The following is a 14,058-nucleotide window of genomic DNA, read 5'->3' on the forward strand; positions in this document are numbered from 1 at the left end:
GTAGTATTTCTAGGTTTCTATCTCCAAGGTCATTAATTCTCTGCTCCATAAGGTCTACTCTATTTTTTATGCTTTCTACATTGTTTTTTTATCTCATTAATTGTGTTCTTCATATCCAGAATTTCTGTTTGGTTTTTTTTTTTTTAGAGCTCCAGTCTCTTTGAAGTATTCCTTCTGTTCATTAATTTTATTCCTGAGCTCATTGAACTGTCTTTCTGAGTTTTCTTGTAACTCGTTGAGTTTCTTTATGATAGCTATTTTGAATTCTTTGTCAGTTAGATTGTAGTCTTCTGTGACTTCAGGTTTGGTTTCTGGAGAGTTATTTTCCTTCTGTTCTGCAGTTACTGTAATTCTTCATGGTGTTCAATTAATTGATCCTCTGCTGGTGCATTTGTGGTAGTAATTACCTTTTCTTATTTGGGTACAGCTTTGGTTACTTTGGTTCTGGTCACCCGCATCTTGCGTTACTCCACTGGCTCTCCATAGGCTCAGATGTGGCTGTCCCATGCACCACCTGTGCTGCTGTTCCTGAGTTATCTTGGGATGCTGGCTATACCGCTGGCAGGGATACTGGGTTCACAAGTGTCACTGTCACTGGTGGGGCCCAGAGACCTGGGGACTTGTATACAGCTCCCACTGCTGGTGGTGCTGATATTGGGGTTACCACCACTGGGGGCTGGATCACTGGTTCTGCTGTGGTTCCTGTTGCTTCTGGTCACAGATTCCCCCCTGCCACCATTGGGGTGGAAGCAGGGGCTGTATTTTCTGTTCCCACCCCATCTGCTCATAGTTGTGCGAGTCGGCCACTCTGTATTCATGGGGGCTGTGCTGCAGCCACTCAGCAAGGTGCCTTCTTGTGGGCCTGGCCACCACGCTCACTCGGCCTGCGGGTTGCCTCTCGGGTGGGATGCCTTCTTGCAGGCTGAGCTGCTGCCACTCCAAGGGGAGTGTTCACACAGGCAGTGCCGCTGCAGCATGGTAGCACTCGCACAGGCTGGGCTACCACTGCTCCACAAGTGTTCACACATGGGCCGGGCTGCCCTAGCCTCCACTCAAAGTCAGGCTGGCCACTGTGTGAGAACCCGCATCCTGGATGGCTGCCACCAGGGAGGAGGAGGGGGCTTCTCCCCTAGTTCCACTGCTTCCCAGGGGTCCAGTCCACCCACCTTCAAGTAGCTGCGTGGATCTCTCAAGCGTCCTGTTGTGTTGTGTGGGAATCTTCTGTTGGCTGATGGGTGTCCATTTATTTGTAACTTAGAGGAGAGAGACAAAGGGAACAACTCACTCCGCCATGATGCTGATGTCACTCTGTACATATATTATTTATATGTATTTTCACTGTCTTTTCCTCAATGTAAATTCTGTGGGATGGGGACTTTCTTCTGTTCTTTGTGGTATCCCCAATGCTTGGGAATAATTGATTCTTACTAAATATTTGTTGAAAACATAAGGAAACCATGAAAGCAAAGACTCATAAATTGGACTACATAAAAAATAAAAATGGGGGTGATATCGGCATCATGGTATGGCATAAGATGTCCCTTGTTTTGGTCCCCCTCACAACAACAAAAATTCAGCATCCATCCATGGACAAAGGTGTCTTTGAGGGAGCTATAAGATTCAGGACCGTACACCGAGGGACCAGGGAGGAGTCTCACCCATCTGTGTGTAGGGTAATAGGCAGTCAGATCTCAGTCCTGGCTGTGGACCCTGCAGTGGCCAATGAACTGGCTCTAGCCCCTCTTAGCTATGGTCTGGGGCCCCCTGGAGAACACTGACTTAGACAGTCACAGACAAGAGACCCTTTGTGGAAGTCCAGGTTTCCAGAAGAGAAGTTCCAGCACTTTTTTGGAAGAAAAAAAAATATGAGTTTGCATGCATTGAAAAGGGTAAGAGGAACAGTTTGACTTTATTTATGTCACACATCCCCAGAGGCGGCACAGGTTGGGGCCAAGAAATATCTTCCTCGGCCTGTGATTTATTCTGTGGGGAGACCAAGTGTGTGAGTGAGCAGTTGGCTTCCCCAGTGGTGTGGGGTGCTGCCAAAGAAGTTCATTTCTTTCTTGCCCCATCCAGAATACTAAATTGAGAACTTCATGACTAGCAGGTGAAAAGAGTCTGGGAGAGAGGCAAATAGGACTCTCAGAAGGCATTAAAGGGACATGGGTCCTAACTGCCGTTGTGAATTCCGTGAAGTACACCCACAAGCTGCTAGGAATGCCTCACCTGCAGATCCCCCCAACTGCCCGACAGACAACCCCAATGCTCTGCATGCATCACCAGCATGCGCCCCCACTCTGTGGCCAGCTCTCTGTGGGCACTCCCAATGGTGGCACAAGCAGGCTTTGTCAGATGGCTAGAGAGCACGTTCAGAAAGTTGGTTGAATCTGTAGGCCAGGGAGAGATCACAAACTTGAGCTTTAGTGGCACCTTTGGGGAACAAGAGAGTCTGTCAGCATTCAACCTGGTGTGTTACAGGATCCAGAAAAAGCATAAAAGCTTAAGATTTCTGCCACAAGAGGGAGCAAGAAGCATGGAGCAAGTGTATCTGTAGAAGGTCTGAGAAAGCCTCAGAGTCTCTAGCAGGGCTGACAGAAGGTATTTCTCCCCTGAAGGCAGTTAGTAAAAACTGACTGCTACTTCATATGCAAATACTGTGACTCAAATCTCCAAGGAACATGAAAAATCATGAAAACATGACACTACCAGAAGATCACAATAATCTTCTGGTAACCATACCCAAACACATGAAGATCTCCAATTTACCAGATAAAGAATTCAAAATACAGTAGTCTCCCCTTATCCTCGGTTTTGCTTTCCATGGTTTATTACCTGTGGTAAACCGTGATCTGAAAATATTAAATGGAAAACTCCAGAAATAAACAATTCAAAAGTTTTAAATTGAACACCATTCTGAGTAGCGTGATAAAATCTTGCACCATCCTAATCTGTCCTGGCCAAGACGTGAATCATCCTTCTGTCTGGTGTATCCATGCTATATACACTACCCACCTGTTAGTTGCTTAGTAGCCATCTCAGTTATCAGATCAGCTGTCGCGGTACTGCAGTGCTTATGTTCAAGTAATAATAATGACCCCACAGTGCAAGAGTAGTGATGTTGGCAATTCAGATATGCCAAAGAGAAACCATAAAGTGCTACCTTTAAGTGAAAGTTATCAACTTAATAAGGAAAGGGAAAAAATTGTATGCTGAGGTTGCTAAGATCTATGGTAGCTTTTGTTACAGCATATTGTTATAATTCTTCTATTTTATTATTAGTTATTATTGTTAAACTCTTACTGTGCCTCATTTATAAATTAAACTTTATCATAGGTATGTATGTATAGGAGAAAACATGGTATTTTTAGGGTTCAGTACTATCTGCAATTTCAGACATCTACTGGGGGTCATGGAATGTATTCCCTGCAGATAATGGAAGACTACTGTAGCTATTTTAAGGAAACTCAGTGATCTGTAAGAAAACACAGAAATGGCTGAACAGTTCATCAAAATCAGGAAAACAATACATGAACAAAATGAGAAGTTTAACAAAGAGATAGATATCATAAAAAAGAGCCAAACAGATTCTGGAGCTGAAGAATACAGTGAATGAAATGAAAAATACAGTAGAGAGCATCAATGTCAGACTTGATCAAGCAGGACAAAGAGTCACTGAGATTGAAGACAAGAAGTTTGAAATTATCCAGTCAGAAGAGAACAAAGGAAAAAGAATGAGAAAGAATGAAGAAAGCCTCCATGATTTATGGGACCATCAAAAGGACCAATTTGAGAATCACTGGAGTTCCAGAAAGAGAAGAGAGGGAGAAGGGGGCAGAAAGTCTATTTAAAGAAATAATGGCTGAGAACTTCACAAATCTGGAGAAATATTTGGATATCCATGGTAATTAAGCTCATAGGTCACCAAACAAAATCAACTTAGATCCTCTTCAAGACATAGTGTAATAAAACCATAAAAAAATCAAAAACAAAGAATTTTAAAAGCAGCAAGAGAAAATAAGCTTATAACTTATAAGGGAACATCCATAAGGCTATCAGCGTATTACTCAGAGAAACCTTACAGATGAGTAGAGTGGGATGATATATTCAAAGTGCTGAAAGAATAAAACTACCAACCAAGAATACTTTATGCAGCAAAACTGTCCTTCAGAAATGAGAGAGAGAGATAACTTTCCCAGACAAATAAAAGCTGAGGAAATTCATCACCACTAGACCTACCTTACAAGAAATGCTGAAAGGAATTCTTCCAGCTGAAATGGAAGAATGCTAATTAGTAACATAAAAACAAATGAAAGTATACAACACATTGGTAAAGGTAAGTATATAATCAAATTTGGAATACTCTAATACTGTAATATGGTGGAGTGTTAACCACTTAACTCTGTTATAAAGTTTAAAGAACAAGAGTATTTAAAATAAATATAGCTACAATAATTTTTTAATGAAAACACATTACAAAAAGAGCTAGATTATGACATCAAAAACATAAAAAGGCAGATTAAAAGGTTAGAGTTTTTTATGTGATCAAAATTATCAGCATAAAACAGACTATTATACCTACAAGATGTTTTATGTAAGTCTCAGTGTAACCATAAAGCAAAAACCTACAGTAGATTCACAAAAGATAAAGAGAAGGGACTGAAAGCATACCACTACAGAAAATCATCAGTTCATCATCATCTGTTCAGAAAATCATCAAAGGAAGACAGCAAGAGAGGAAGAAAGGAACAAGGGAACTACAAAACAGCTAGAAAACAATGAATAAGATGACATTAGTAAGTCCTTATCTATCAATAATTACCATAAATATAAGTGGATTGAATTCTTTGATCGATCATAAGACATACAGTGGCTCGATGGGTAAAAAATGGGACACAACTATATGCTGCCTACAAAAAACTCACTTCAATTTTAGGGACACACATAGGCTCAAAATGAAGGGATGGCAAAAGATATTTCATGCAAGTAGAAAACAAAGGAGAGCAGAGGTAGCTATACTTACATCAGACAAAATAGACTTTAAGCCAAAAAAGTTAACAAGAGACAAAGATGGTTTTATATAATGAGAAAGGGGTCAATTCATCCAGAAGATATAATGATTAGACATAGATACATATTCACCCAACATCAGACACCTAAATATATTCAAATACTAGCAGATCTGAATGGAGAAATAGACAACAATACAATAATAGTAGAGGACTCAATACCCCACTTTCAACAATGGATACATCAGCTGGATACAATCAACAAGAAAACATTGGACATGAACAATACTTTAGAACAAATGGACCTAACAGACATATACAGAACATTCCATCCAGCTGCTACAGAATACAAATTCTTCTCAAGTGCACATGGAACATCCACCAGGATAGATCATGAGATAGGTCACACAATAACAAACAACCCAATTAAAAAATGGGCAGAGGAACTGAATAGGTGTTTTTCCAAAGAAGACGTAGAAATGGCCAACATGTATATGAATAGGTGCTTGACATCACTAATCATCAAGGAAATGCAAATAAAAACCACAATGAGATAGCATCTCACACCTGTTAGAATGGCTGTCATCAAAAAAACAAGAAATAACAAATGTTGGCAAGGGTGTGGAGAAAAGGGAACCCTTGGGCACTGTTGGTGGGAATGCAAATTGGTTCAGCCACTATGGAAAACAGTATAGAGGTTCCTCAAAAAATTAAAAATAGTACTACAATATGATCCAACATTCCCACTTCTGAGTGTATACCCAAAGGAAATGAAAACAGGATCTTGAGGAGTTATCTGCACTCCCATGTTCACTGAAGCTTTTTCACATTAGCCAAGCTATGAAAACAACCTGGATGCCTGGCAACGGATGAATAGTTAAAGAAGATGTGGTGTATATATGCAGTGGAATATTATTCAGCCATGAGAAATAAGGAAATCCTGCCATTTGTGACGACATGGATGGGCCTTGAGGGCATTATGCTAAGTGAAGTAAGTCAGATAGAGAAAGGCAAATACTGTAGGATATCACTTAATGTGGAATCTAAAAAAGCTGAACTCATAGGAGCAGAGAGTAAAATGGTGGTTATCAGGGGCTGGGGGTTAGGGGAAATAAGATTTTAGTCAAAGGGTACAAACTTCTAATTATAAAATTAATAAGTCCTGGGGATCTAATGTACAGAATGGTGATTATAGTTAATAATACTGTATTATACACTTGAATGTTGCCAAGAGAGGAGATCTTAAATGTTTTCACCACAAAAAAGAATAGTGGTTTGATAGAGGTGTTAGCTAATGCTATGGTGGCAATCATTTTTATACGTGTATCAAATCAACGTGTTGTATTCCTTAAACTTACAGAATATGTCCATTATATCTCAATAAAGCAGGAAATAAATAAATAAAAACGAGTAAAAAATTCTGCATGACCAAATACACACTAACAAAAATTTTAAAAAGCAAGCCAAAATCTGAGAAGATATTTGCAATGCATAAAACCAACCAAGAGTCAGTTTCTGGACTCTATGAAGTACTCCCACAAATCGGTAATAACAAGCCAAACAACTAGTATTGAAGTGGATGAATATGAGACCAAACATGTGACAAAAGAGGAGATCTCTAAGAGGCCAATCACTTATAAAAAGTACTTCACTTCATTGGTAATCATGGAAATCTAAATTAAAACAACAGTAAAAAATACCACTTCATGGGGCCGGCCCCATGGCGCAGCGGTTGTGTGTGTGTGCTCCACTGCTGGTGGCCTGGGTTCGGATCTTGGGCGCGCACCGATGCACCACTCGTCAGGTCATGCTGTGGCAGCATCCCATATAAAGCAGAGGAAGATGGGCACAGATGTTAGCCCAGGGCCAGTCTTCCTCAGAAAAAAGAGGAAGATTGGCATGGATGTTAGCTCAGAGCTGATCTTCTCCCCCCCCCACACACACACAAAAATACCACTTCACAGATATCAAATTCTCAAAAATTGTAACAAACAATACCAAGTGCTGGCAAGGATATGGAGCAATGTAAACTCTCATGCACCGCTAGTAGGAATAATAATTGATGCAACACTTTCAAAAGTAGCTAGATAAAATCTCAAGAAGTTAAAAATGTGTGTATGCCACTCCAGCTATTCCACTCCTGTATATAACCCAGATTCTCGCTCTTGTCAACAAGGAGATATATACAAGAATGTACAAAGCAATGTGTTTGTAATGGAAAAAAATTGGAAACAACCTAAATGTCATCTACAGGAGAATGAATCAATACATGATGGCATAACATTATAGTAGAATAATAAACAGTAGTTAAAATGAATGAAACAGTGCTCCATGTTTCAACATGGACAAATCTAAAAAACAAAAGAATTGAATGAAAAATGCAAGTAGCAAAAGGAAATTCACATTATGATATGATTTATGTAAACTTTAAAGTTCTGCAAAATCATTTCCTGTATGCTAGTAAAATATGCACGGGAATTATAAACATTTTATATGAGTCAGTAGATCCCCTTGGGGAAGGTGGGAAAAGAATGGGGATGAGGAGGGATTCAAAAGATATTTTTGTCATATCTATTCTGTTTATTCATGAAGCTGGTTGGGATACACAGGCATCAGTAATATCATCATAAAAAATTGTATCCCTGTAATGTTTCATAATTTAAAGAAAAATGAGAGGAAATTAGAAATTATTTGGAAAATTTACTCAGAGGAAAGAACCATGTGAACTTCTGTTCAAGAAACAAAAATAACACTTTCCTACTGGCAACAGTATGTGACTTTTATTTTCTTTATGATTCTCTCCTATTTGTTTCCTAAGGAAGAATGGTTAAAGTCGATGACCTGGATACTGTTCTGGAAAACCTGGGGATCAAACTCACAGAACAGGAACATGAAGATCTGACAAAAAATCTTCCACTTCATGGTGAGCATTGTAAATGATGGGTTTTAGAAAAGAATTTACATTTGTGGCTTGTGTAAGAGAATACATATTACTAGTGATATTTGGTTAAAAAAAAAAAGCAGTTTGCAAAGATGAGAAAAGGGCCAGTCCTAATTTAAGAATAGAGCATACATTAATTAGGGTAAGCTAGACATCTGTTTAGCAAAATAAGCCCCAAAATATATCATATGTCATTACACACAATAAAATTTTAATTCTCTCTGCCATAAACATTGAAGGTGAGAATATTTTTGGTTGATGGGTAGTGACTCTTCTCCGTTCGGTGATACAGGGATCCAGGTTCCTTCTAGGGCCTTTTCATTGCTTGTATTCAACTGATGGAATGAAGAAGAGAGCCATCATTTTCACCATTTTCTCAACCCATCCTTTGTTGTAGCACTTGGCTACACCAAAATGCAAGGGAGAGTGTTAGAAATGTAGTATATGGCTGAGCATCCACTTCCATCTACAATTCTACGTTATGGGAGGAAATAGGAGTATTGGTGGATAGCTAGCTGTTGTTGTTGGGTTTTTTTGCCACAGAACTTATCTCTTAATTTTCATAAATAAAACAATAGTTCAATTGTAATAGTGCATGTGTCTTTGTTTCAGAAATCCATAGTCATCAACTTCTCTTCTGTGTTCTTAGCGCTGAAGGTAGCCAAGACCACTCTTAAAATAGGAAATGGACATGGAGCAGGAAAAAAATTGGGAGAATTGGAGTGAAAGAGGCTCCATGTTGTCAATGTCATCACAAAACAGTTATTCCTTAACACATTCTATTCCGCAATGTCCATACTCATTTCAGTTTTACACTTTTTCCGGGGAAATATTATTTGTTCACATATTTTCAGTTATTATCTCTATGCAGAAGACTTCCAAATCTTCAGCTTAGGGTTTTCCTATGAATATAATATTAATGTATCCAAAATTCCTGTTGTACACTCTTACTTTCACCATGTTTAAAACTGATTTTATAATTTACTGACGTAAATTGGTCTCTTGGTAGGTTGAATCATCATTTTCTATTCACACAGGCTAGAATGCTTTGTATGTATCCTTCACTCCTTACTCTCCTTCTCTGCCTATATTTCATTAATTGCCAAATCAACTCACTCTAACTGCAGGTTATTTCCTTTTAAACCTGTCTTTTTTAGAGCTATCAGAATACTCTATGTAAAATGTAAATTTTATATTTCTCCACTTGAGTCCCTTCAGTGGCTTGCCATTCACCACCAAAAAAATCCAAGTTTTCTAGTCCAAGCATGGCGGGTAGAAGACCCTCCTGCATCTAGTCTTAACTTCCAGCCCTTCTTATTACTCCCTGTTTCTCATTTGCTCTGCAGTCACACTGAAGTATCTGAACCTCCATTGGGTATGAACAGCATTCTATGGTGGTAACAGGAATGTCACCTAACTTGCTAAATAAAAAATTTCTCTCTTCATTTCTTTGATAAAAAATGTCTGTTTATATATCTATCTCCTCATGACAGACTGAGCTACTTGAATACAGATACTGCTATTTTTAGCATCCATAGTGTTCTTTCTCAATGCCTAGTATAGTACCTGATATTTAGCAGAGTATTAGTAAAAGTTTCTTCCACAAATGAGTAAATGCTTTATTACCTAATACTTACACCATAGCATCCTATTGCATATCCTCCCCCATCTCACTCTATACCTTTCCACAAACATATTCAGATTCTTATAACCTGGGAAATCATACTCTTCTAAAAAAAATTATTCTCAATTCTGGGTTAACCTTCTTCAAAGATCCTATCTTTTTATGCATAGGCTTCCCATTTTTCATTATATACTAAACATGCCTCTATCATTTACCATATTATAATACAAATAGAAGCCTTTGTATAATCTTCTGCTAAAACTTGAGAGCTGCTTGTCAGCAAGAACCACACCTGGATTCATATTGTACTCCCATTACCTAGCATATTTTCTTTCACTTATTTGACAGGCCTTCAATACTTGATGAGTGAATGAATAAGTGGAGAGCTTGACCAAAAGAAGTAAGAAATAAATAACCATCTCTGGTTGGAAGTGGTAGAAATTCATTAACAATTTCCTGGACATGGGTGCAGGGAGGGTTGGTGTTGGGCATATGCACCCGAAGGCATTTTGTGTCAGGACATGGTGGCAGCCGTTCCCATTCTGGGTTGGCGGCACCACAGTGCATTTGGCGGGGTCAAGCTTCTTGCCTACTCTTTCTAGGTACCTAGAGTGTCCCCACATGAAGACTGCAGTACTCTTGAAAGTCACCTATTTCCAATGAGTTAAGTTGGCAGGCGCATAGGAAAGGGAGATGCCTGATTCAACTTCAACTGTGTGGATCTAGCAGCAGGTAGAAGAGGGAACCCTGCAGTGGGCTGCATGCATGCTGAGTAGTGATGCTGGGCATAGGACACCTATGAGGTTCTGTACTCACCCCAAGAGTATTCCATGCCCAAGAGAGGGTGATATTAAAACAAACAAAACCCACCATAACAGTTTGAGAGACAGACTGTGGGAGAAAGGACAGAGCTTTTTTCCTGTTTTTTGAATGAAAATGTATTTTCATTTTGCACTGGCCCCAAAAATTATGTAGCTGGCTCTTGTGAGGTTGATCAGTCCTTCCTGATATTGGAACAATGCCATGTTTCCATAACTCTCTATCTCGTAATGATTTTTCCAAAGATTAAAAGGTAGAAATATTTATCAAGCTTTATAGATATATTGGTAACAAAAGATTTAAAACACCTATACATATCACTAGCCATTCCAAGTTAGTAGTTGAAATAATTAAAGAAAAGTATTAGTAAAAATGAAAAGTGAAAGTCTCTCTTTTAACATAAATCTTGGAAAGAACTTAATGTTTGTATCAGAAAAAAAGGATTGCTAGTACCATTAGCCAGTTCTAACACTTTTTAAGCACAAGACTTAGAGAAAGTGTTTTGTGGGGCCAACCCTCTGGCAACAAAGAATGAATTCTTGTCATCCATTGCATATAAATTTTTAGTTGATTGAGATAAAATTGTGGATTGAATCTATTTCCTAATTTAGCCCCTGTGTCTTTTTATAATATTATCCATATCCTAATTCTGATTTTTCTTTTAGCTCATGGGAAGATTCGTCTTAATAAGTTAGTGAAAGCAGTGGAAACTACTACAGGATAGTTAGAATTTACTATAAATCTAATATCTTAATTCTTTATTCTAAATTATATTTTTATATAGTCTCATCATTCCTTTCTTTGTTTATTTCACCATTTTCTTTTGTATAGATGAAATATTTATAGGTAATTGCCTGGAATTTGTTTAGATTATCTACATTTTAGCACGAAAATTTCAATGTAATGTTTTGGTACCAATTTCTTTCCTTTCTGGAATATTTGCCAATAATAGTCACTATTTCTGATTTTGAAAGCCAAAATTTAAATTAACACAACAAATGATGCAGCGAAACTTTCATAAAGATTCTCTTATCATTAAGAGACTAATATTTGAATCGTATACTTACAGTATCCTAATTTGCATCATGTAAACTGCACCATTATTTCTATCATTTTACTAAGAGTAAGGAAGAAATTCTATTTCAATGACAGTCATTGATAATGTTGGACAGTTCTCAGTGTATTATTCTGCTCATGCTGCTATTGTAGCTGAAACTAAATGGCATCAATTATTATTTTTTATGTTTTTGAAATACTAGACTTTTCTCAATATACCAATCTGTCATCATTTCTGTTGTGTTGAAGGAGGAGAGGTTGATGTCAATGATGTGGAAGATGTTTTGGGAAAAATGAGGATAACATTCACAGATAAGGAATTTGTGAAGCTGGTAGAAAATCTGCCACTGGATGGTAAGAACTTAAAATAGCAGTATGGCCTTGTAAGGAGCATACATTTCTTGATGTTTGTTTGTGAGAATTTCTATAGCATTCCAATTTGATAGCATAGAACAAAATACTTTTTAAAATCATTTGGCATGAAATATACCATGCGTGTGTAATCATACAGACACACACTCAAGCACATGCATGCATACACATTCTTAATGTAAAGATACATTCTAATTTGTTTATGTGAGTTACCTGCAATATTAGGGGTGTGATAGGAGGGAGAAGAAGGGATAGAAGGAATTCAAGCAATAATAATAATAAAAACAACAAAAGATTAGATTTAAAAAGCACACCCATGTATGATATGATCTAATTGATACATTTATTGAAACTCACTTAAGTTTATAATTATAAATCATTTTTAAAGAAAAAAGAAAATTAATGACCCAGTTTTATCTTAAAAGGAATTGTATCAAATATTTTATAGTTTGGGAATCAGCTACTCCTTTATTCAGACATCCTGCCGTCAAGGTTAAGAAATACCTTTTGTGAGCTGTAGTTCCATTGGGAAGGAAATCTAAAGGTTAAACTGTGAATTAAGTGAAAGAGATGAAAAAGAAAATGAGTGTTTAAAAAGAATATGAAAATGGGTGTTTACAGTTTAATAGAGGGGCAACATTGATGGTCATTTCTTTTTTTTTTTTATTTCAAAGTAAATCAAATTTTCAATAGAAAATTACAAATCTTGTAATGTGGTGACTCCACATTATTCACTTGTATGTGACCCGATTTATGTTTCCTGTAGCTAATGAAAAAGTCTACAAGAAGAGATTACTAGATGGTTTGAAGTCTCTAAATGGTAAGTGAAGAGCATAATGAAAAGTCAGATGAATCTATGAGATACCTATACTATTTCCTAGATATTAAATTGTGAATCTTGCCAATTTAAATACTTATTGATGCCATTCCAATCTTCCCATAGAGATGTCTTTGTTAGCAAAATATCTCTACATGGGATTTTTGAAATCTCCTCCTATTTGGCAGAAAAGAAAATAACAAAATCTATATCTGACCAGTGAAGCTAAGTGGAAATTATTCAGAGAATTTAGTTAGGAGTTGAGACAGCTAATTGGTAAAATAAACAAAAAAAAGAACCAAGTTATTGGTGAGAGTATTAAATTACTTTTACCATTCTATGAATTGTTTTTTTATCCCTGGCTTTATTGAGATATAATTGACATATAACATGTGTACATTTAAGGTGTACAACTATGTTGATTTGATACATTTATATATTGCAAAATGATTACCACCATTAGCATTAGCTAATACCTCCATCATGTCACATAATTACCCTTTCTTTTTTGTGGTTAGGACATTTAAGATCTACTCTCTTAGCAACTTTTAAGTATATAATACAGTGTTAGTATTATTACTATAATCATCATGCTGTACATTAGATCCCCAGAAGGGTGTTAATTTTATAACTGGAAGTTTATATTCTTTGACTAACATCTCCCCATTTCCTGCACTCCCCGCCCCTGGTAACTACCATTCTACTTTCTGTTTCTATGAATTCAGCTTTTTTAGATTCCACATTAAGGGATATCATATAGTATTCGTCTTTCTCTGTCTGATTTATTTTACTTAGCATAATGCCCTCAGGTTCATCCATGTTGTCGCAAATGGCAGAATTTTCTTTCTCAAGGCTGGATAGTATTCCACTGTATATAGCTACCACCTCGTCTTTATTCATTCATCTGTTGATGGACACTTAGGTTGTTTCCATGTCTTAGCTATTGTGAATAATGTTGCAATGAACAAGGGGTGCAGATATGTCTTCGAAATCCTGTTTTCATTTCCTTTGGATATATACCCAGAAGTGGGAATGCTGGATCGTATGGTAGTTCTATTTTTATTTTTTTTGAGGATCTCTATACTGCTTTCCATAGTGATTGTACCAATTTACGTTCCCATCAACAGTGCCCAAGGGTTCCCTTTTCTCCACATCCTCATCAACACTTGTTATCTGTTGTCTTTTTGATGATAGCTATTCTCTTTTTTTGTTTTTTTTTCCCCCAAAGCCCCAGTAGATAGTTGTATGTCATAGTTGCCCAGCCTTCTAGTTGCTGTATGTGGGACACGGCCTCAGCATGACTGGAGAAGCGGTGCGTCAGTGCGCGCCTGGGATCCGAACCAGGGCCGCCAGCAGCAGAGCGCGTGCACTTAACCACTAAGCCACGGGGCCGGCCCAATGATAGCTATTCTAACAGGTGTGA

The 14,058-nt window shown here is 37.6% G+C and overlaps 1 protein-coding gene across 1 annotated transcript in view; it reads left to right on the forward strand.

Moving 5' to 3' along the window:
* The window catches only part of EFCAB13 (EF-hand calcium binding domain 13), a 331,371-nt gene that overhangs the window by 175,755 nt on the left and 141,558 nt on the right, over positions 1-14,058 (forward strand). The window contains 3 exon segments of the mRNA XM_058561286.1: positions 7,825-7,929; positions 11,696-11,800; positions 12,585-12,638. Of these exon segments, the coding sequence (XP_058417269.1) occupies positions 7,825-7,929; positions 11,696-11,800; positions 12,585-12,638 (264 nt within the window).

The sequence above is a fragment of the Diceros bicornis genome, chromosome 18, assembly GCF_020826845.1.
Source record: "Diceros bicornis minor isolate mBicDic1 chromosome 18, mDicBic1.mat.cur, whole genome shotgun sequence".
Taxonomy (NCBI): domain Eukaryota; kingdom Metazoa; phylum Chordata; class Mammalia; order Perissodactyla; family Rhinocerotidae; genus Diceros; species Diceros bicornis.